This window comes from Nipponia nippon, unplaced genomic scaffold (genome assembly GCF_047370975.1).
Source record: "Nipponia nippon isolate SJK-2023a ecotype South Korea unplaced genomic scaffold, ASM4737097v1 scaffold_5, whole genome shotgun sequence".
NCBI classification, from domain to species: domain Eukaryota; kingdom Metazoa; phylum Chordata; class Aves; order Pelecaniformes; family Threskiornithidae; genus Nipponia; species Nipponia nippon.
In genome coordinates, this window is record NW_028262369.1 from 50,626,230 (window position 1) to 50,646,875 (window position 20,646).

The 20,646-nt window shown below is 55.4% G+C and overlaps 1 protein-coding gene across 1 annotated transcript in view; it reads right to left on the reverse strand.

Moving 5' to 3' along the window:
* CACNA1E (calcium voltage-gated channel subunit alpha1 E) overlaps nt 1-20,646 on the reverse strand; it is a 161,750-nt gene that overhangs the window by 70,457 nt on the left and 70,647 nt on the right. The window contains exons 4-8 of the mRNA XM_087734697.1: nt 18,324-18,429; nt 17,751-17,890; nt 6,984-7,087; nt 5,993-6,145; nt 5,504-5,685 (exon numbers count right to left, since the gene is read on the reverse strand). Coding sequence (XP_087590823.1) covers nt 5,504-5,685; nt 5,993-6,145; nt 6,984-7,087; nt 17,751-17,890; nt 18,324-18,429 — 685 coding nt within the window. The remainder of the gene's footprint in view (nt 1-5,503; nt 5,686-5,992; nt 6,146-6,983; nt 7,088-17,750; nt 17,891-18,323; nt 18,430-20,646) is intronic.

Below are 20,646 nucleotides of genomic sequence, written 5' to 3' on the forward strand. Positions count from 1 at the left end.
CCACCACCATGGTGTCAGGGCAGGTGCTGTTTTGGGGGGTCTTTACAACCCTCGGCACATGGCTGGCACCGCTGCAGCTCTCACCTTGGGACCAAGAGCCCCAGGGGACAGGCACCAATGTCCAAAGGAGCTGCAGCAGCTCCTGGAAGCACCAAGGCTTGGGGAGGTTTCCCAGCTCGTCTTGGGTCTGAGCAAACCCCAACAGGAACAAACTCCTCCCTGGTCAAGTCATTAATTTTGCTGGCCCCTGGCCACATAAAGCCAGGCACTGCTCTTGCTCTACAAAAGGCAAGAGGAGAAACACACCCACACCTGCACGATGCTCAGGTCCCGCTCGCTCCGTTCACACATAGGTGCTTCGGGGAGAGCAGCTGAGTGCTGAGCATCCCAAGGGACGACTGTGACAACCCAAGAATTTATGCCAACAAGTGGCGAGCAATTTTGTACACACACAGAAAAGTAACTGCTTTGAAACAGATTCCTCCTCTGAGCCCCTCCAAGGCCACGCTACTAGTCCAGCTGGAGACCTGGCAGGGAGCAGGACAGCCAGGCCTTACACCTATCTCTGATCTGTGTGCTCCAGCACAGCCAGTGACTTAAGGCACCTCCCTTTCCCAGCGCCCCAAATCAGGGCTGCCTGAACAGTCCCCGTTTCAAAAAGGATGGATGTTTCATCACGTTTGAAAACTAGGCTCCAGCAGAAGATCTCAGGTTTGGTGCTTCACAGTCAAAACCAGCCCAAGCCAACTTTTGAAAACCCAGCCCCGCACTCAGCAGCATGAAACCCCAACCTTTGTACGTGGTGAGGTTCATCTCAGCCCTTTTGCAGCCAACATTTAGAGAAGATCCCAAACACTGGGGCAGTGCCAGGGTGCAGCGCTCCCGCAGGGTGGGCTCCTCTCACACCCTCCTGGCTGCAGCGCCTCGGGCATGCTGGAAGCACGTGGCAGCTGAGTCACACTGGCTACAAACCTCCTTTCTTGCAGCAGCTCGCATTTTGCAGCCGCTCTTGCAGAGTCTGTGCTGCCGGGCTCTGCATGCACAGGCTCGCGCTTCGCACCTACTGAGCACGTTTGCAACCACCGGGCTGTTTGCAGGCGGCTGTTCAGCTTCGCACAGGACTACAAGACCTGCACACCCCATCTCCCCCGAGGCTATGGCACACAGATCTGCCCACAACCGCTGCACTGTATGTATTTTGGAAGCTGCCAAGGACTTGATTCTCCTTCCTCCAGCAAACGTTCCCCTCCTGCTGCGAAAGCACCCAGAAGGCTCCCAGCACTCCACCCTGGCATCTCCTAAGGCTCCCTGTACCTTTTTGCCATCCTGCTTCCCTATAGTCCCAATCCTTTGTGCCACGAGAGGTCTTTTGGGTTTATAGCTAGCAACTGTGGCTGACTAGTTCTTGGGAATTTACTGGAGCCACAACATTAGGATCAGGAGCTCAACCTGACGGCCAGATCCATGCAGGGAAACAGGCTTTTCCCACGCAGCAGACTCTGGTTCTCTGCACCAGCCATGCTGTACCTGTGAAGCGCTTGGAGCCTCTCCCAGTGCAAGCAGAGGTTGCCCAGAGCCATGGCCGGACACGTGCCCATGCTTGTACCCATGGCCCCTTGCAACCACATGCAACCTCAGCAACTGCTCACGACTGCAACCGCTTGCACGTCGCGGCAGACTCGGACCTTGCGAGCAATGCTGGCAGAAGGAGCAGGCAGCCCTGGCTCCCGTGCCTGCATCTGTCCACGTTCGCCTTGCTCCCACAGCTATAAACAGCAGCTTTCTCCGTGCACTTCTGTTGTTGCTTGTCCTGCACTAGCCTAACGCTAATGCCCAATGGGAGGCTAAGATTCCCATGCCACATGGCTGGTGTTACCGACTCCGGAGAGCACAGAGCAGTGCTCCAGGCAAGGGACCCAGCCGGGACAGGCAGGGCTGACCCCTCTGCCTGCAGAGCCCACCAGGCCAGCCCACGGCCCCAGCACGTGCTTGCCACGGGTGTTTTTCTCCTCATCTCAGCTGCCGGCAGCGTGGGGGAAGAGGAGAGTGGCAGCTCCTGGCAAGCCAAGCTCCTCCTTGCTACCTGCAAACACAGCGGCTGAGCGCTTCCAAACAGCAAAGCAAATAACCAATCTCGGTGAATAAATACAGTCTCTTGAGTTGGCGTTTTGGAGGATATAATGATTTCAAACTCCTCTCCTGTTTGCGCTTCGGGACCGGGGGAGCTGGGCTGAGCATCCGAAGCCACCAGCACCACCAAGCGCCTGTGTCGTGCCCGGCCAGCCCCATGGCACACACCAGCAGTCCCTCACCAGCCCAGCCACCCCCTCCCAGACCCCAGCATCGCTGTTTAATGACAAAACTGCAACCCAGCCCCTGCCCGGTGCTGACACGCTAGCAGAGGCAGAGAAATAGGACAGTGAGCCTCTTTGCCAGCGTTGTTTTTCCCTCTGGTCCCTACAGAAATCAGGTTTGGTCTCAAGCCAGCCCAGGGAAGGGGCATCTGCTCCAGTATAAGAAGAAAAGCAAAATACTCCTTAGACCCTGTTTTGGACCACAGAGACAGCCAGAGGAACCACAAAGCCGAAACTCCCCTCTAAAAGAAATTGAAGTCCTTCAGGCTCCAAGGGACGGGAGCTGGAAAAGCCATAACACCCCACAATTTGAGGCTTTTTCTTTTTTTTTTAACCCATACTGTGATTTCTACCTAGCAAGGCAGTGTTTCATGCAGGCAAGGCTGATGAAAACAAGGCAAAAGGCAAGCACATCCATGAAATAACACAAGTGGAAAGTACCATGGGGCCGATTAGCTTTTCGTGATGCTATCTACAAATTCCAGGAGACACGCTTCTAGACCCAGTAAAATTGTGGAAAAATGGATCTTAAAATCACGATACAGTTACACAGGGGATTACTATAGTAAACAATTTCTTTGAGAGATTGCTAAAGTGGTTTTCCTGCGATTTCCCTCTCCTCTGCGGCTTTAACCTGCAAGGACTTTACTCCGGTGGGACAGCAGAGAGTCCCTCGCCGATCCCCCCAAACCTGGGGCATGTGCTGGGCAAGGTCCGTGCTGGTTAGCAGCAGAAGCCTGCTCTGGTTTGCTGCTCCAAGTGATGAAGGTGAGGCAAAGCATCCCAGTGGCTTCCCACCCCTGCCCAGCCCTCCTCCAACATCCCCCAGGGACCACATCCTCCATGTGTACGCCTCATTTTTCTATTAAAAAAAAGGCAGAAGCCCATTTTTCTGCCTCCAAGCACCAAAAGGACTGAGCACCCATAGCCTTTGCAACCTAGAAGCACCCTGCGAGACGGCCCGTGTCCCCGGGGAGGGCAGGAGGCGCACCGACAGGGCTGGGAACAGTGTCCATCCCCCACTACTTCCCAAAGTGAATCAGCAGCATTTTACTATACCCAGGCCCCAATCCTCATTCAATTAAAAGCCAAGGAAGGTCCCTAATCCTTTCCATTATAGGTAAGTAATAGCTGATTCTTTGCAGAGGAGCAGGAAAGGGAGGCACCTTACGGTCCTGGCCATTGGGGACACTGTGGCAGAGCACGTCCACCCGGCGTTGCGACTAGTGCTGGGAAGAGCATTCGGATACTGGGGCTGTGGCTCCCCAGGTGAACCAGAGAGCCCCCAGTTTAGCAGCTATGGTGGTAAACAGGGGATCCCGCGGGGCAGGTCCTGCAGATCATGGTTATCAGTGTTCCCAGCAGCATCTCCCACACTTACCCCCCAGTAAGATCCAGATAGTGGATCAGCAAATCCCAGATATCAAATGAATCAGCTCCAGCCTTCCCAGTAAGGACACCCTAAATGGCAGCAGACCAGACTTTCTCAGGAACTGCTGGTACAAACCCACGAGGTCGACTAGACCATAAATTGCCCATCCGTGTAGTTCACTGGCTCCTCACACATCACAACCGGGGCTCTAGCGTGGGGAGCACTGCAGCTAATTGCTGCGGGCACTGAAGGACGGGGAGGAGGGGACATGACGAGCGCCGATGGAAGCAGCCCCTGGTTTTTGCAGACAGCCAGTCATTAATGCAAGAAACAAGGTGCAGGGCAGGTCGCTGGTGCCAGGCACGGGCAGTGCTGGGCACACACAGGCTGCGGCGCAGCAGTGTGAGCAGGCAGCAGCTGCCCAGCTGCACTAAAGGCAGGGGAACCACACCGCCAGGCAGGAAAATTCACCTTTCCTGCTATACTCAATTATGCCTGGGCAATAGGTGCTGTAGTCAAGTCTCTAATCAAATTGATACGCCAGAAGCAGCCCAGAAATGATCTTTTTTTGGTCTGAACTCCCAGGTGTCTCAATCCTGCCTAATCCCCCACCAAAGCAGCAAGATTCAGACACTGCCATCTCCTTTAGGAAGAGGAAAACCAAGTCCTCATAACAAGGTTGACCCCTTGCCATGAGCTCTCCCCTTTCTACCCCAGTCTGGGTTTCACGGTCCATCTGCCCACAGACGCCATCCTGCACCCCCAGAAGGACCCTGGGATGGACTGAGATGGAGAGGGATCCCAACACTGCCAGCACAGTACCTTCGCCTGGGGTTAAAAACCAGCCTTTCTGCTCACGACGAAGTAACTACTGAAGCATGTTTCCCCATCACAAGCCATTCAATTTGCCTCCCGCAGAGCAATGCCACTCTGGAAATCTCCAGGCGTTATGGGAACCAGGGTATAAAAACATTCCCAGTCCAATGATGCTGAAATTGATGCTGAAATTAGGCTGGGAACAGAACTGGCACGGTTGATTCTAGCCCATAAACTAAAACATAAGTATACGACCAATCAGCCACAACAATATCGCCTTTGTGATTGCCTGTAGCTTTTTTTCCTGCTTCCAGCTTTGCCCCCAAGTCGCTCCCTGCATACTCCAAGGGCTCAGGCATCGGCAACTTCAAGTGGCTGCAAACCACAGGAACCCAGCCCAGCTTCATCAGCACCGACAGATGTTTGCAGCACGAATACCAAAGGTCTCAGCTCCCTGTCGCTGCCCCTGCCCCAGGGACGGGGTCCGAGCCCAGCTGCAGGGCTTCCCAATGCCGCCACAGGGATGCAGGCACATCCACTGCCTGGTCCGCAGGGAGAGCGGATGCGCAGTGCCCAGAAACTACGTCCACTCTTACAGAGCTGCCCCAGGGAGCACAGGAGGAGGAGGAGGAGGGAAGGATGGATGCCTCCCCACTCCCCAGGGACAGCCCTCCAGGAGAAGGCTTGCTGCAGCCCATACCCATAAGGTTTTGCTCTCTACAACAGGTTGCACAACCAGCCCAGAGATGAGGGCCAAAGCCCTTAGAGCTCCCTTTACCCAGAGACACATAACACACGCCTCTCTGTTCCCCATCTCCTGCCCAAATGGGATGGGCTGACCCCATCTCCATCACAAAGGAAACTAAGCATCTCACAGATTTCTAGGACACAGAAATACTGTCTCTGGCTCCCCATCCCCATCTCCAGCTACCCAAAGAGAGCCCAGAGCAGCGCTACTCACATTGTACAGGACTGTGGTCCACCCTTCCATGGTGATGCACTGGAAGACGGTCAACACAGCAAAGAGGATGTTGTCGAACTGCGTGATCCCATCATTGGGACCGATCCACTCCCGGCACTCGTAGCCTGGGGGGCAACCCTGCACCCCGCACGGATGGGGGGGGTCCAGCTCCTCTAGTTCACCTGTGAGCACACAGCAGAGAGCCAAAGGAGGCAGAGGTAAGAGAAAGGCAGGGGACAGGCAAGGGGAAAAGCCTGAAAGCAGACAAGCTTGGGGAGCAGGGGACCCCGCTGGGACTAGCCCTGGCTGCACACAAACTGCTCCCGTAAGAAATTGGGACATCCTGAACGCAACTGGGTGATGCCTAGCATGCACAAAGCAAAATACAGGATCTTCTCAGCCCTAGGCTTCCCACAATAGCAACATGTGCTTGCCCTGGCGGTTTTCCACCCATGGGATGCGGTGCTGGTGCAGAGCCCTTCTCCCCACCTGAATTGTTTGTGTAGCAGGCTCGGTGCAGCTTCCCGCTGTAAAACTCCAGGCCAATGATGGCAAACATGAGGATAGCGAAAAAGAGCAGCAAGCCGATCTGGAGGAGAGGCACCATGGCCTTCATGATGGATTTCAGCACAATCTGCAGGCCTGGGAGGGGAAAGAAAGAGCACAGCTCAGCATGGTGATGCAAACCCCCTGCCTGGGGCACATCCATCCCACCTCTGGCAAGAGGAGAACAGTGAGCAGAGAGAACTGACAGGCATCAGACAGATGCAAGATGCCAGCACAGCCTGGAGGATCTCTCTGGGAAGCTGAAGACCACAGATGAAAGCACCATCACAGGGGGAGCAGGGAGAGCCAGGATGCAGAGCAAGAATCCAGGAGAGCTAGTTTATGGATCTGGCCCCCCCTCTGGTGTCCTGCTTGTCCTTGTTCCACCTGGACTTGGTGGGACATGGCTCGTGCAGCTCTGTCCCTCTCACTGCCCCCAAGGCACAGATCCAGCACACTGCCCAGCCGGTGCCCAGGGCAGGAGGGACGGGAGGACCGGTGCCAGCAGCAGCCTAGTTTCTTTATTTATCCCCATGCCAGCAGATGAAATCTTGCAAAAAACCCAAAATCTCCCTTGAATAAACCTCAGTCCTGAAAGGATCCACCCACTGCCTTCTGGCCAGGGAACCCAAGCTGCTGGCAGGCCCCAGCAAGCCACCAAGCCCAGCCTTGTGCCAGCACAGAGCAGGCTGGGCGGGGGGAAATGCCACCCGGGGACACCAAACACTGCCATCCTCACGTTCCCTCCCCTGCGGGTTACCCAAGGGGTGGCTGGGAAGATGGCACATATGATCCCCACTCCGTGGGAATGTTTGTCCCCCTCTTCCTTGATTGCACCCTACATCTGAGGAGACATGAGGACCCCTCTCACTCTGAAGAACATCAGGAATGGATGCACACACCCTGGGAGGAAGACCAGGAGCATCCAACTTACTGGGAATGCCTGAGACAAGCTTCAGCGGTCTGAGCACGCGCACAGCCCTCAGTGTCCGCAGGTCCACGTGGGTGTTGAAGTGTGTCCCAGCGGTGGCGAGGATGCTGCGGGCAAACAGGGAGAGAGCACGGTTACCCCAGGCAGAGCCCTCGGCCACCCCGGTGCCAAGAGCCATGTTCTCATGCCAGGCTGGGGGGAGCCGTGAGGAGCACCATGTCCCTGGGCAGATACAGAGATTCAACACCTCCCAAAGCCCACATGCCAGCAAGCCCCGTTTGATGCTGGCACCAAAGCTCATGGGACACTCTGGCTAGCCAAAGCCACCCCGGGGCCACCCAGCCCTGGCAGCCCCCCATCGATGCCTGCCGTGTGCCAGGATGGCTGGGGACAGCCCCACACCATGGTGCTGGTCATCACCCATGCCATGCAGTCAACACTGCAGACGCAGTGCTCGTCACAGCTGCATGGGTTTAAACTCCCTTCCAGGCAGGTGGTACATGGACCACAGATGGTAGCCCAGAGATGGGGGTCACTCCCCTGATGGTCACCCATGCTCCCCTGGCAGCACCTCCAGCCATCAGCTGCTCTGGCTTTTTCCACACATGGAGCGTCCTTAGAATCCCACCTCTGGGATTGCCGAGAAGGAGACGAGAACCTCACGCGCATTCAAAAAATCTATAGTAATGAAAGTTTGACAACCTTGGAAGGCAACCGGCAGGCACAGGAAGGACTCCAGAGGTTGTCTTTTAAAACACAAAGATTTTTTCAAGCCCATCTCTGGAAAACAAATTGGGGTAGAAGGAAGCCAGTGCACACCGAGTCCAGCAGTGGAAATACTCAGAGCCCCTGTACCTGCTGGGGGGACGGGGATGCTGCAGCTCAGGGATGCCGGCAGAGCCGTGGGAGCACAGACGGCAGGGAGCCAGAGCTCATGGCCTCCTCTCCCATCCACGCTCGGTCCCTGGGACGCTGAATGAGGAGGAGGAGGAGGGAGGGCTGCAGTAAAGGAGCAGGAGATGGGAGAGGAGGGGATAGGGAGGAGAATGGGACAGAGGGAGGCAGCAACGTCGGGGCTGTTTGCAGCAATCCAAAAACCAAGGGAAATTGGGTCATTGTTCCACTAATTCATCTAATTACAGGCCAGAGCAGCTCTCTGGCGCGCTGAGCAATTAGCACTCTTTCTCTTCCCCTCTCCCCGAGGTACGCCAGGTACCAACCTGACCCTCCAGAAAGGCGGCTGGGTTTCCTAGGATACCCTGGCAGCAGAAACACTCTCATATCAGCAAACCAGGTTGTTTCAACTCCTTTTCCTAGCCTCCTCTTCCTCCCTTCCCCAGCACAAGGGGTTGGCTGCAAAACTCAGTCCTAGCACCAGCTGGGATGCACCGCCCTCAGCTCCCCATGTATCAGGCTGCTTATCCCCGATATATACAGGGACCTTTTACCCCTGATGGCACTTTCACTTTCCCTTGTGCCCCAGCCCGTGACCAGCCCCCGCTACCCATAGGGCTGACAGGAAAGCAAAAAAGGGAGTTAATTAAGTCAGGAGCACCCAGAGGCTGGAGAGAACTGCATTGTTAAATTCGTTGTAAGATCAAAATCAATAAGTATGATAAAACACGGCCACTCGGCAGCATGTGGGAGACAGAAGAGCATGGGCTCACTTTCATCTCTTTCATGCAACCTGCCAGCGAGAGCAGGGTAACCCAGCACTGCCCAAAACATGGATGTAGAGGACACACTGCGCCCAATGCTGTGCTGGAGACCCCAAGACCCTCCTTCAGCTTTTGTTCCTCACGTCCTGATGGCTGGTGTCCAACCAGCCTCCCAAAGGGATGGGGGAAAGGCATTTGCAGCCCCTGCACTGACTCCAGCCAGGGGCCGAGCATCTCCAGGAGGCCAGGGATGCTCCTGGGCTGGATGTGGGCTCCAGCCCTTCTGCCAAGGGCTCACCGATGCAAGCCCAGCACCGTGAAAAGCCCAGCTGGTAGGCTCCTAGCAGCAGAGCAGGGATTGACAGCTCTCTCCTACCACCACGGAGCAGCACCGTGGTCCTACACAGCTGGGTAGAGCGATTGAGGTGGAGCCGTCACCGGTCCCAGCCTCACCGCACATCACCTCTCCTGGGGGCAGGACCGTCAGGTCCGGCGCGGCAGAGAGGAGCAGAGTGCTCTGGCTGCAAAGTCCTCTGCTAACCCAGATTCGTTTGAAGGGCTCGGGAGCCGTCGCACTGAGCCTTCAGGCAAGGTTCAGGCGATTTCAGGGCACTACTTCCCAGCGCTCTAAATTAGCTGCTAAGAATGGGACTCCTCTGTGGCAAGGTGACATGCTCCTTGTCCTCGCTGGGGGACAGGGGACATCACGAGCTCTTTTGGAAGGGGGTTTGGACAGATCACCAGAGCAAGGTGGTTGCACTGCAGATGTGTCTCCCAACTGATGACAGAAAGATGACCCACTGCTACAAAATAGGTGCCTGCGCATCCTTTTGCAGGCACAGCCGCAGCTCCCGGCGAGGGCGGATGCACTGGGAGCACACGCTGCTGGAGCTGCTCCCAGCAAACCCACCCATCCCAGAGCACCAAGGCACCCCAGAGCCTCCGAGCAGGGTCTGAGCAGCCCTGGGCCTTTTTTACACCAATTGAGGTAGCTGGAAAAAAGCTAAGCAAGTTTCCAGGCATGTGAGTCTGGCTTCTGTCTGCTTTTCCCAAGACCTTCAGTGGCTCTAAGTAACAGACATCACCTCTCCCCGATAGCCAGGCTTCGCTAATACGCACAGACACCACCACCACGTTACCGCTAATAACAAATACAATGCTCAAAACACACCCTCCTGCTTTGGACTTCATCTCACCTGTTAATCGCTTATTAGCCCTCTACACATGCTTTTTTTTTTTTTCCCAGAAAGCCACCCGTATCGCCCAGCACAACCCATTTCTGACTTATTTATTGACACATGTTAAGGTTTCTTATAGCTCCTAGGGATGCACGGCCCAGAGATGGGACTCGGGCTGTGACAGACCTTCGTGCTGACACAGGGCAGCAGCTCCAGTATCTGTAGAACAATTTAAACCCTTTTCAAATACTTACAATATCCACGTCTGATGTGCTAATAATTATTCTTTATTTTTAGGCAAGGACCCAAACTAAAATTACATCTCACCATCCAAGTTATTTGAAAAAGCTGCCAGATTGGGCTATAAAAATCCCAATGATCTCATGCTTTTCATCATATGTACTGGAAAAAAAAAGAAGGAAAAAAAAAAGTGAAGGCGTTTTTATAGGTCACCCAGGCAAAGGGGTTAGTTTTACTTCTTCAGAGAAAAGGGGGAAGAGACTTCAGGTGGAGAAAAGAGCAGAGAGGAGCTATTGGAAGAATGCAAATAAGAGAGGAGGCAGGATGGGAAATATATGTTAATCCCCAAAGTATAATTGAACAGTGAGCAATCACCAGCAGACAAAAACATGTTTTCAGGGTGGGGGGGGAATCCAAGGCTTTGTGTTTGCAATCAGGATGATAATTTTATTTTATTTATTTACAGGCAGCAGAGCGAAGGGTGAGCTCCCGCGGGGCCCGCTGCACCTGCAGGCTTTGGGGCTGGCTGCTGGCAGAGCGATGCTCAGCCTTCGGGCACCACTCCAGCTCGCAGCAGCTGAGCAAAGCGCACGCCCTCGCCTCCAGCTGAAGACCCGCACCTATGGATTTCTTTTCCGGGGGGGGGGGGGGGGAAGAAAAAGAATCACTTTTAAAATTACTCTCTGCTCTTTGGGACTCAGCAGAATAAACCACGAGCTATGCTTGATGACCCTGCCCGCACAAAGCCCGTTTACTAGCACAGAGCCAGCACCAAATTTGGGCGCTATCACACACTACAGCACCCACCGTGCCTCCGCTGCCTATGCCAGGGCCTGCGCATCGCACCTGCTCCCATCCCCCCATCATCCCATTAGGAGCCGCACCAGCAGCCTTGAAGCCTCAGCCCTTGGGGACGGCACACATGGCTCGGGGCACGCTGCAAAGGGCTTTGCACCAGGGACCCCAAGCAAAGGCTGAACCCTCAAATGATCAGATTGACCCACAGATTCACCCCCCCACCCCAAATTGAGCATCCCTCAACCATTTCCATCAGGGACCGCTGCAGAGGCACATGCAGACAAGCTGTCCCAGCAATGGGCAGCTCCAGGGTGTGCTGGGTGGAGGGAGGGATCAGCTGAGACAGACTAATCTCAGCTCAAAATCTGGGGCAGAGAGGGTGCTGGCTGACACGCAAATTAATATTTATAATTAAGTGGAAAGGCCCCTCAAGGCCTGCACTGCCACCTGACTCTACAAGGGAGACTACTTCATAATTAATGCACTGGTCAAACGGCTCATGGAAAGTAAGTTACCTGATGAATTTACCCCATTCTTGCCCTTTTCTGCTGGTAAATCAATCCCTCCCCTCTCTGCAGACAGCATCATGAGTAGCAGGATGGACTCTAGGCTCTTGAGTCCAAACCCTGCTCAAGGCAGGGTCAGTGGGATCGGGTTGTCCATCCCGAGGATGCCCCAGCAGAGCACAGTGCTCCTGCTTTGGGGATGCCAGAGGACAGGGACACCAGGCCCAAGTCCTGCCCTCAGCACAGTTCAGGGCAACCTCAAAGCCTCCATCATCTTCACTTGCTCTTTCTAGGTTTTGGGGCCATGACACAAGTGGATTGCACTGCTGCAAAGCTGCTGATACCGTCTTTCCTGGCAGCTTTGAAAGCCCTGAACCAGGCACCAACATCTCCCTGCAAGGTGTGATGAGGGTGAACACAAAATCTGCCTTCACCAGCCTTCAATCTGGGGGATGAAATGATCCCCCAAGGCCACCTCTTCCTGGAGAAGCTCCAAGGATTTGGCACACAATGGAGCATCCCCTCTGCAAGCCCGCCCTGCACCTCCCTCTGGCCCCTGCAATGGCTCTTGGTGGATGCAGGATTTGGCAGGGGGAGGAGATGCTGGTGAAACTGTGTTTGCACAAACAGGACCTGGTGGAAACTTAAAGTCATTGCCAGGAGGCTGGAGAGCCGGCCCTGCAAAGACAAATACAGCACATGCAACCACGAGGCATGGCAGGAGTTGGCTGAACTCACGCCAAAGGAGAGGTCCAAGACCCCAGGAATATTCACCCAAGCCTGGGTGGTACCACCTCCCCACGTGAGGATGTGGTGGAAAAGAATCCCTTTCCCCTTCCCTCGAGCCAACCTTTTACCTCACAACTCCTCTGCTGGAGCGAGGTTCATGGCAGTGCAAAGAAATGGTGCACAAGGACTTTGCAGCTTGGCCTAAGGCTTTAACCCCTGGGAGGACGAGGGCTTCACCCCAGCCCGGGAGCTCTGCACCCACTGATGCAGAACAGGGGTGTGGGTGTCGGGGCTGTGGAGGGAGCCACTGGGGATCACACGGGGCAGAGAAGGGTGCCTGGGAGGGGAGGCGATGCCCCTGGGGACCAGCAGCCACGTGGGAGGGACTGACTCACTCCACAGAGGAGCCAGGAAGGACGGGAAGGATGGGGCGAAGCGCGAGAACAGCACGCATGCTGGATCCTACATGGGGGAAGGCAGGATGCCTGTCTCCCCCAAAGCCAGAGCCGTGGGTCTGCCTGCCCAGGGGTCACCCCATGTCCCCCCACCACCCGTCCCCAGCAGCGCAAAGCCTTTTGCCTCATCACCCACCCCGTCCCCTCGCTGGGGAAACGGTGCTGCCCTTTGTACGAGGTGCCGATGTCAGGCACGTCCCATCGCCATGGCATATGGCACATGAATCATTCACAAAGCTAGGGAATTAATTATTCATCCAAACGAAAGACCAAACACTTTACTAATTGTCCTGGAAGGAAAGAGCTGGGAAGAGGGCGGGAGATGGGGCAGACATCAGGTTGGAGACCAGCACTATTCATGAAAGGAAAAGAAGGGAAGAGGAAAAAAGTCGTCTGGTGCAATCAAAGCATTGCTCCACTTTTGGACTCAGGGTTGTTTCTTTACTGGTTTATCCTATAGGACAACCCTCCAATGTACAATGGTACAGGCTCCAGCAGAATAATCCTGTTGGGATGCTGCACTTGTGCTCCGATTTAACGCTTGTTCTCCAAGCGTCGTATCCACTCCCCCATACTTCCTTGCCTGGAGGTGTGCTGTCCTCCCCCAGTTAGGAAAATGCAGGTGTCAGTGTGGAGCGAAGAGCCTGTTCCCAGCCTGGGTGTGCATGTGTGAGTTCTCTCACACACGCATGGGGTGCCAGGCACATTGCTGGGGGGTGGTACCCCAAACCATGAGGGGATGCAGCATACGAATATTCCTGCACAGAGCTTCTGCCAGCACCCGTTCAAGGACCACCCCCCTCCATCTCTGAACCTCCAAGACCAAAAAGACCAGCTAAGACACTCAGAATTTGGGTTGTGCGAGGTACACTAAATACCAGAGGGCAAAGCATCATCACCTCTGCCATGGGGGAGCTCAGGGGAATTGCGAAAAGGGCACTTGGCACTTTCCAGGATTGTCATCCCAAAATCCAGGCAGCACCACAAGCAACAACCTGCCCTCCTCGTCCCCATGCTCATGTTGCAACCCCAGAGCAGAGAGGAAAGCAGCTTTGGTTTTTGGGCCAGCCATCTGGGCTTGGAGAGCCGGGCTCTCCTCCGCTGCCACGGGCTGGTGCCCGTCCAGTCAGCTTCAGGTTTGCTGAAGGCACAGCAGGCACCACCGGTGATCATTCATTCCTGCCTTCCCTTGGCCATGCTCCACCCCACAAAATCCCTTAATGAAAACCACAGTGCCCAAGGGCTTCACAAAAGGCATCCAGGTGTAGCAGCTGTTATTAAACCCTTCAAAAAACCCTGACGACAGCTCTTCCTTTTAGTGACCCCGGTGTATTTATCCTGGTCTTACAGTGGCTGCTTCCCCGGCTCCTGAGCAGCACAACTTCACAAGGGCCTTTTGATTTCCATTTTGATTTTTTCCCATTGTTAGAAGTGTTTCCCCACCCCTTCACCTCGCACATAACGTGTTATTGTATTACTGCTGCAACTGCTATAAAAAAAAGCCAGCGCGGTGCTATGATGCTCAGGCATTGGAGTGTGTGAAGTGCACACCCACCTGGATATTTTCAGAGGGAGTTTAACCCTTCTTTTTCCGTGAGCTCCTTCAAATACAGTGTAGGACAAGGCAGGCTGGTGTAGGGTTCTCATTCTCTATTCGTTACGCTAACACCACCAGGGGAGCACGGAGCTGATGTTCCAGTTGCTGATGGCTGAAGGTCCTTCAACCTCTCCCTCTTAGGACCACCGATTAAGAGGTCACCAAGGTCTCGCTGCCCCTTCTGACCATTTCTGAGCGGTTCTTCCCTTTTTGGTCCAGGACACGCTGCATCGAGCAGCTCACGAGTACAGCTTCAGTGCCCAGCCAGGTCTGGTTCATGCACAGGCAAAGCGAGCATCCCCTAGCCCCTGGGGAAACACAGACATTCCCCTCCCCAGCTCTGCCTCAGAATGAGTGAAGGTATTTTATCCACGTTTTCGGAGAAAAATATTTTTAGCTGGGGGAGAACAGTCTGTTTTTTTCAGGCAGCAATGATGATTTGGAAACCACAGGTTATAAAGAGAGCGGGTTTACAAATGTGACTATTAGTTCCCCAGTGGAAGCTTTAGCATCAGGGAGTTTTAGGTGGGCGTTGATTTCCACAGAGATGAAAAAATCTGGATTTATTGACACAAGAAGCAAACACCAGTTGAACCCAAGTCAGTGCCATCCATTTCTGCACAGGGTCCCAGGAGGCCACTCGCAGCAGTAGCCCCTCATTAGGCTAATTTACACCAGGGAGAGCACATCCAGAATATCCCACTGCTCATGGAAACCCCAACATGATGTCTGGGGCCATGATTCTGCCTGCAGTAAGCACCTCTCCCATCAGATATGTGGCAAAAAATAAGTCCAGAAAAGAGGAGTAATACTCTGTGTCACCCTTGGAGGGGCAAGGGCCAGCGAGTGTGATGCTGGGTCCCTCTGGGTCCATCAGGGATGGACCCTGGGGTGAGTCCTGCTCACATGGATATCCTCTCTGGTCCATCATCATGGAATGCATCAGCATCCCAAACTGGTCAGCACATCCCAAGGTGAGTGCTACCTTATACCTCTGATGCTCACATCCCCTCTACCACAGCCACTGCCTCTTGCTAAGTCGCAACAAGATCCCAATGACCACTAATTCTCCCAAGCTCGATAGTCTCTGTCCTAACACTCACATATTAATCAAGTGTAAAGTTTTAGTCCACAAAGATGATCCTGAACCCGCCAGTCGCCTGCACACATCCCCCTTGCAGACTTCACCACCCACCTTACGCAACTGACACAGAGTGAACCGCCAAGTGCAAACCCTCTCCCACAAGCTGTTTGCAAGTCATTTGCCAGCCAAGGATTATTTGCTGAAGAAATTTGCCAATAATTCAGCAAGATCAAACAGGCAAGAGTTTCTTGCAATAGAGGTGCAACCATGGCGCTGAAAAACAGACGCTTTGCTAGCGCCGCACGGCAAAAGCAAGAGCTGAACGGCACAGAGGAGCCCATGACCTGGTCCAGCTGATCCCCTGGTGACCCGATCCTCCCCAAAACTGATCCAGGATGAAAATCTGCGGGTTGTTTCCTCTGCCTACCATACAACAGAATTCACCCCGAAAGCCCGGTGAGCCCATGCCAGCGGGCACCGGCACTGCTGAGGCAAACCCGGCGGGTAATTGGGCATTTCTTGGAGAGGCTTTCGTCCTGCTGGAGCAAACATCAGGACACGAGGGGAGTGATGGTGGTGAAGCAGACCCAGAGGGCTGCGCCCCGTAACCAAAGGTGTCAGGGGGACCCAGGCACCTCCCAGCAGGGCGGCTGGCGCGGCACTAACAGCCCTTCATGGACAATTGATTCCCTGGCACAGGGCCCAGCACGGCGTGGCACTGAAAGGAGCTGGCGAGGCTTTCACAAGTGAGTAATTGCCGTGCGCTGACTCAGCACTGGCTCCGTTACAGTCAGCTCGCCAGGAGCCACGGGGAGGGCAGGGAGAGGTCCACGGCGAACCTCCCCTCCCAGCCCAGTGCTTCCCCTTGGCCCAGGCCCCAGAGGATGCTCAGGCCAGGAGACGGCCAATGGGCATTTCCCAGCCACCCAGCCGCTTTCTGTGCACTCAGCCCAGCACCACAGCTGCACAGTGAGGCCGAGACATCCCCTCTTGTTGCTACCAGGGGTAACGTGTCCCACGCTATCCCCAGAGATGTGACCACCTTTGCCCACCTCAGGACCTGTGCCTGGCCGTTCTCCCTGCAGCAGCGAGCCTGCCTAGCCACAGAGCCCTCCCCTGAGAGTCGCTTTGCAGATGCAGAAGAAGAGCCAGCAGCATCCTGCGCGATAGCTGCACCACCCACGGGCAACCCACTTGCTGCCCACTGAGAAGCATCACCCCACCACCGGCACACTGAGACACCCTGCCTTCATGGGCAGAGATGGTCCCACTCTCCAGCGAGGCCATCCAGGTCCGTGTTGGACCAAGGGAGTCAAAACATTCCTGTTCACATTCTCCTCAGCCCTTCTGACCACAGTCCCAACCTGCACCTCTCCACCACGGACAAGCAGCACCCATCACCACGTCCCTGACAGCACCAGGCTCAGCATCCGCCTTCCTCCTCCAAATACCCAAACAGGTGTCATGTCCCACGTGGTGCCACCACCCAGGAGAAGGCTGCAAGCCAAGAGACAGGACTGGACAGCAAGCAACTTGGCAAAAACCCCAGGTATCTTGCCTGGCTCCCTTACCTCAGTTTCCCAGACAGCCCTGCAGCTGCGTGCACCCAGCAGAGCTCATGAAGTGCTCAGAGATCCACAGATACCATCTGTGTGTACACATCAAACCAGCTCCTCTGAACGTGGCATTTCCATGAGCATGCAAAAAGCAACGACCAGGATCCAGGCACCCCTTCCCCAGGACCCCTTGGTGGCTGCGGGCACCCAGCTGCCCTCCAACACAGCAAGGGGCCAGGGTGGGTCACCCCGGGGGGCTTCTACTCAAGCCAATTGCCAGTTTTGGCTAAAACAAGCCCAAATGCCCCTGCTCGTTTCTATGTCATCAGCACAGCCTATCACACCACAAGCAAGACTCAAATCTGGGCCGTGTCCCAGGCAGGTGACACCATCAGTGACACAACCAGCACCCACAAAGCTCTGTGCACTACCACCCCCAGCATCGCTGCTGTGCACTGGGATGCTGAGTGAGCATCACCTGGGAACGCAGCCCCACCCAGACCTTGTTCCCAAACCCTTGGCACCAGGCCAAGGCTGGAAAGCACTTGAGAAAGCAAGAGGAGAAAAGATTTTTCTCCCTCCCCTTGGGGGCTTTGGCCAAGACCTCTTCCAAACCCTGTCCAGTTGCTCATCAGACTGTACTCCCACCCCATCCCCACCTCACCCCATACCCAGCTGGGTGACAGACACCAGGCCACCAGCTGAGGAAATCTCGACATGATGCCCTTAGCATCAACCCTCCTCGCCTTATGGGGAACTTTGTCCCTCCATCAGCTGCCCATAGCAAAGCCAACACAGAAGCCTCCAGCACAGGGAACCATCCTCCCCTCTCTCTTTGGGATGAAGAACCACCACCGACAACAGCAGACCACGGCCTTGCCTTGTGTCCTGGAGCTCATGTCCCCAGCAGGACAAGCCCCCGTGCCTGACTGCCCAACCCCGCCAACAGCCTTGCACCGCCCGACTCACCCGCTGAGGACCACGATGAAGTCCATGACATTCCAGCCGTTGCGCAGGTACGAGCCCTTGTGGAAAACAAACCCCAGAGCCACGATCTTAATCCCAGCCTCAAAGCAGAAAATCCCGATGAAGTAGGGCTCTGTCTTCTCCTGCCAGAGGGGAACCGGTGACATAGTCAGAGGGGGAGATGGAGCAAACACAGCACCAGCCATTTCACATTGACCCCACTCACGTCCCATCCCGCCTTCCCCAGCCCCATCCTCCCCTTTGGGAGCTTTCCCAGCCCTTCCTCAGCCAGCATCAACCTTGGAAACAAAAAGCAGGGGCTGTGACCCAGTCAAGTTGCCCAGTCCCCCTTCCGTACCCCACTTTTTAAGGGACTTAAACCTTCCTGAACCCTTTCCACAGAAGAGGAGTATGCAACAGCAGCCCCAGGAAGGCTGGAGGGGCTGGTCCTGGAGGAAACCTCCTGCCCTACCACCGCAAAGCCAGCAAAAATCGGCTGGTAGGATGGGGTGGCTCCCTTGGGCTGGTCCTCCCGCTTACCCACAGGGCAGAGAGGGACGGACGCGGTGTACTTACTAATCTCCGTGACATGGGCGTCTTGTCATCCTCGGGGAGGTGCTGCTCGAGGGCCAGCACAATGCAGTTGGCAATGATGGTCGCCAGGATCATGTACTCAAAGGGAGTGGAGGGGAGTTAAGGAGCAGAGAAGAGGTGCACGACGGCCCTGACCTGCCAGCCCACCCCTGCCCACCCCTCATTTCACCTGGTCATTAGCTGCCACCACCACTTTCCCCACAGGAACACGCACACACAGAGCCCAGCTTTCACTTCCCGCTGCTCCCAGGCAGTAGGGTGAAGCCCACCTTGGTGCTGTTTGGAAATGAGAAGGGTGATGAAAACTGAGAGCCCCCAGGACCTTCCTCACTGGAGACCTGCTGAGCATCATCACCTCCTTCCCAAGGCAATGGGACATTTAGCCAACAGCCTTTACTGGGCTGTGAACTCTCTTGGGAGAGAGATGCTGCTTGCGGTGGGAGCCCCAAAGACAGACACAAGTGTGAGAGTGAACAACTAGGCTCTGACCAGGTTGGGCTTCATCTGGAAAAGGGCTTGGCATGGTCCCTGGCAGTGTCATGGAGGCTCTCCCTGGCATGGTGTGCTGGTGGCTGGGACTGGCACGTCCCTGCATGCCATGGCCCTGCCTTCTCTCTTCCATCATGAAGCAGCAGGAGGTGGGGCTTGGAGGGGCTATCAGCAACCCTGGTCCTAAACCATCCCTGTGGGAGGGACCATCCACATGGCCCGAGGAGGACAAGGCATCCCTGGCAGGTCCTGGGGACCCGACCCAGCCCAGCCAACCCTGTGCCCCACGTTTGCAAGGTAGATGTGCCCTGGGAACCAAGGGTCCCTTGCCAAGAACCCCGTGGGTGGCAGGGCGAGCCCAGGCAGCACTGGGAGCTGCAGAGCACCAGGCTGAGCATTTGCAACTCAAGACACTGATGACACCTGGGTCCGAGCTCCAGTTGAGGCAGGGTTGAAACTCCCCAGCTCAGCCAGGGTTGAAACTCCCCAGCTCAGCCACACTTCAGCAAGACCCCAAGGGGTAGCGGCACCTTATCAACAGGATCTGGTTAGACCCTTACAAGCGTCCTAAATCCTGCAGCCATGTCTAGGGCTTATGCACCCTTCTCTGGGACCAACCCTGTGCCAGGACAAGTGGCAGCAGACGCTGGCATCCAAGGACCTGAGTGAGTGGGGAGGGGAGGCAGAGGAAAGGGCAGGCTGACACCCAGGAAAGCACCTGAAACTCAGCTCCCTCCTGCCTTTTGATTCACAGGGGCCGCTGAGAGCAAGGTGGGGATGTGGAGCTCCCTCGTCCCGCCTAGCCCACCACCAAGCCCCCAAAACAAAGCACTTCCAAGTGACAGGATGGCCACATCTTCCCGACTTTCCATCCATCTTTACCACATCTTTGCAATAAAAAGCCCTGTTGTCCTCAATAACAAAATGAGGTGATTCATCAGCAGGCAGCACACCCCTTCTCCACTCCCTCCATGCCAAAAACCCACAGCTATATTACTGTCACCACTGGCATCAGTGGCCACCCCAGGAGGGGACTGCCACCTTCCCAAGGCTCATGTCTGTGGAAAGGGGATGTGATCCCACCTGGGATGGATTTGCCCATAAAGAAATCATGCACGCTCCCACCATACCAAGCTGGCACAAGGAGCAGTGCCCTAGCTGAGCCCTTGCCCTGTGCACCAGGCTTCTCCAGACCTGGCAGCTTCAGGTTCACAGTGCTCAGGCCAGGAGGTGCCAAACGCCCGTGCCGTCACCCCTGGGAAAAGGAATGATTGTCTTTTTTGCAACCTTTCCTTTTGGCTGCCAAAGCCACTGACTACAGCGAGATGCTTTAAACCAGTGGCCCTGAGCCCACGGGCAAGAGAAAACATCCCAGTGCTGGCCATGAGCATGGGAAACTGGAACCCAGGAAGTGACCCCGGCAGCAGCAACCCTGGCAGCAGCGATCCCCGTGCATGCTGTGGCTCGCAGGCAAGGTGGGAGCGGGACCGGGCATCGGAGCAGGTCCCCAGAGAGCTGGCCAGGAGGGGCAGCCAAGGAGAGCCTGCAGGAGCTGGGATGTATTTAGCCCAGCAGAGAGAAGAGCCAGGAAAGATCCAGCCAAGGTATTTAAAAGGCTACTCAGTGAAATTAATGGTTGCTAAGTTAAAGGCAAACCAAAAGAGAGACAGCTGCAGAGCTCACTGCTGCGGGGCTCAGACCTCAGTGCCAGCCAGGCACAAATCACAAGCAGCTAGCTCCCTCTGCTCGGAGGGAGGCCAGACCCCAAAAGTTTTTCTCCAAGGCTTAATACAAGCGAGGATTTCATTGCATGGCT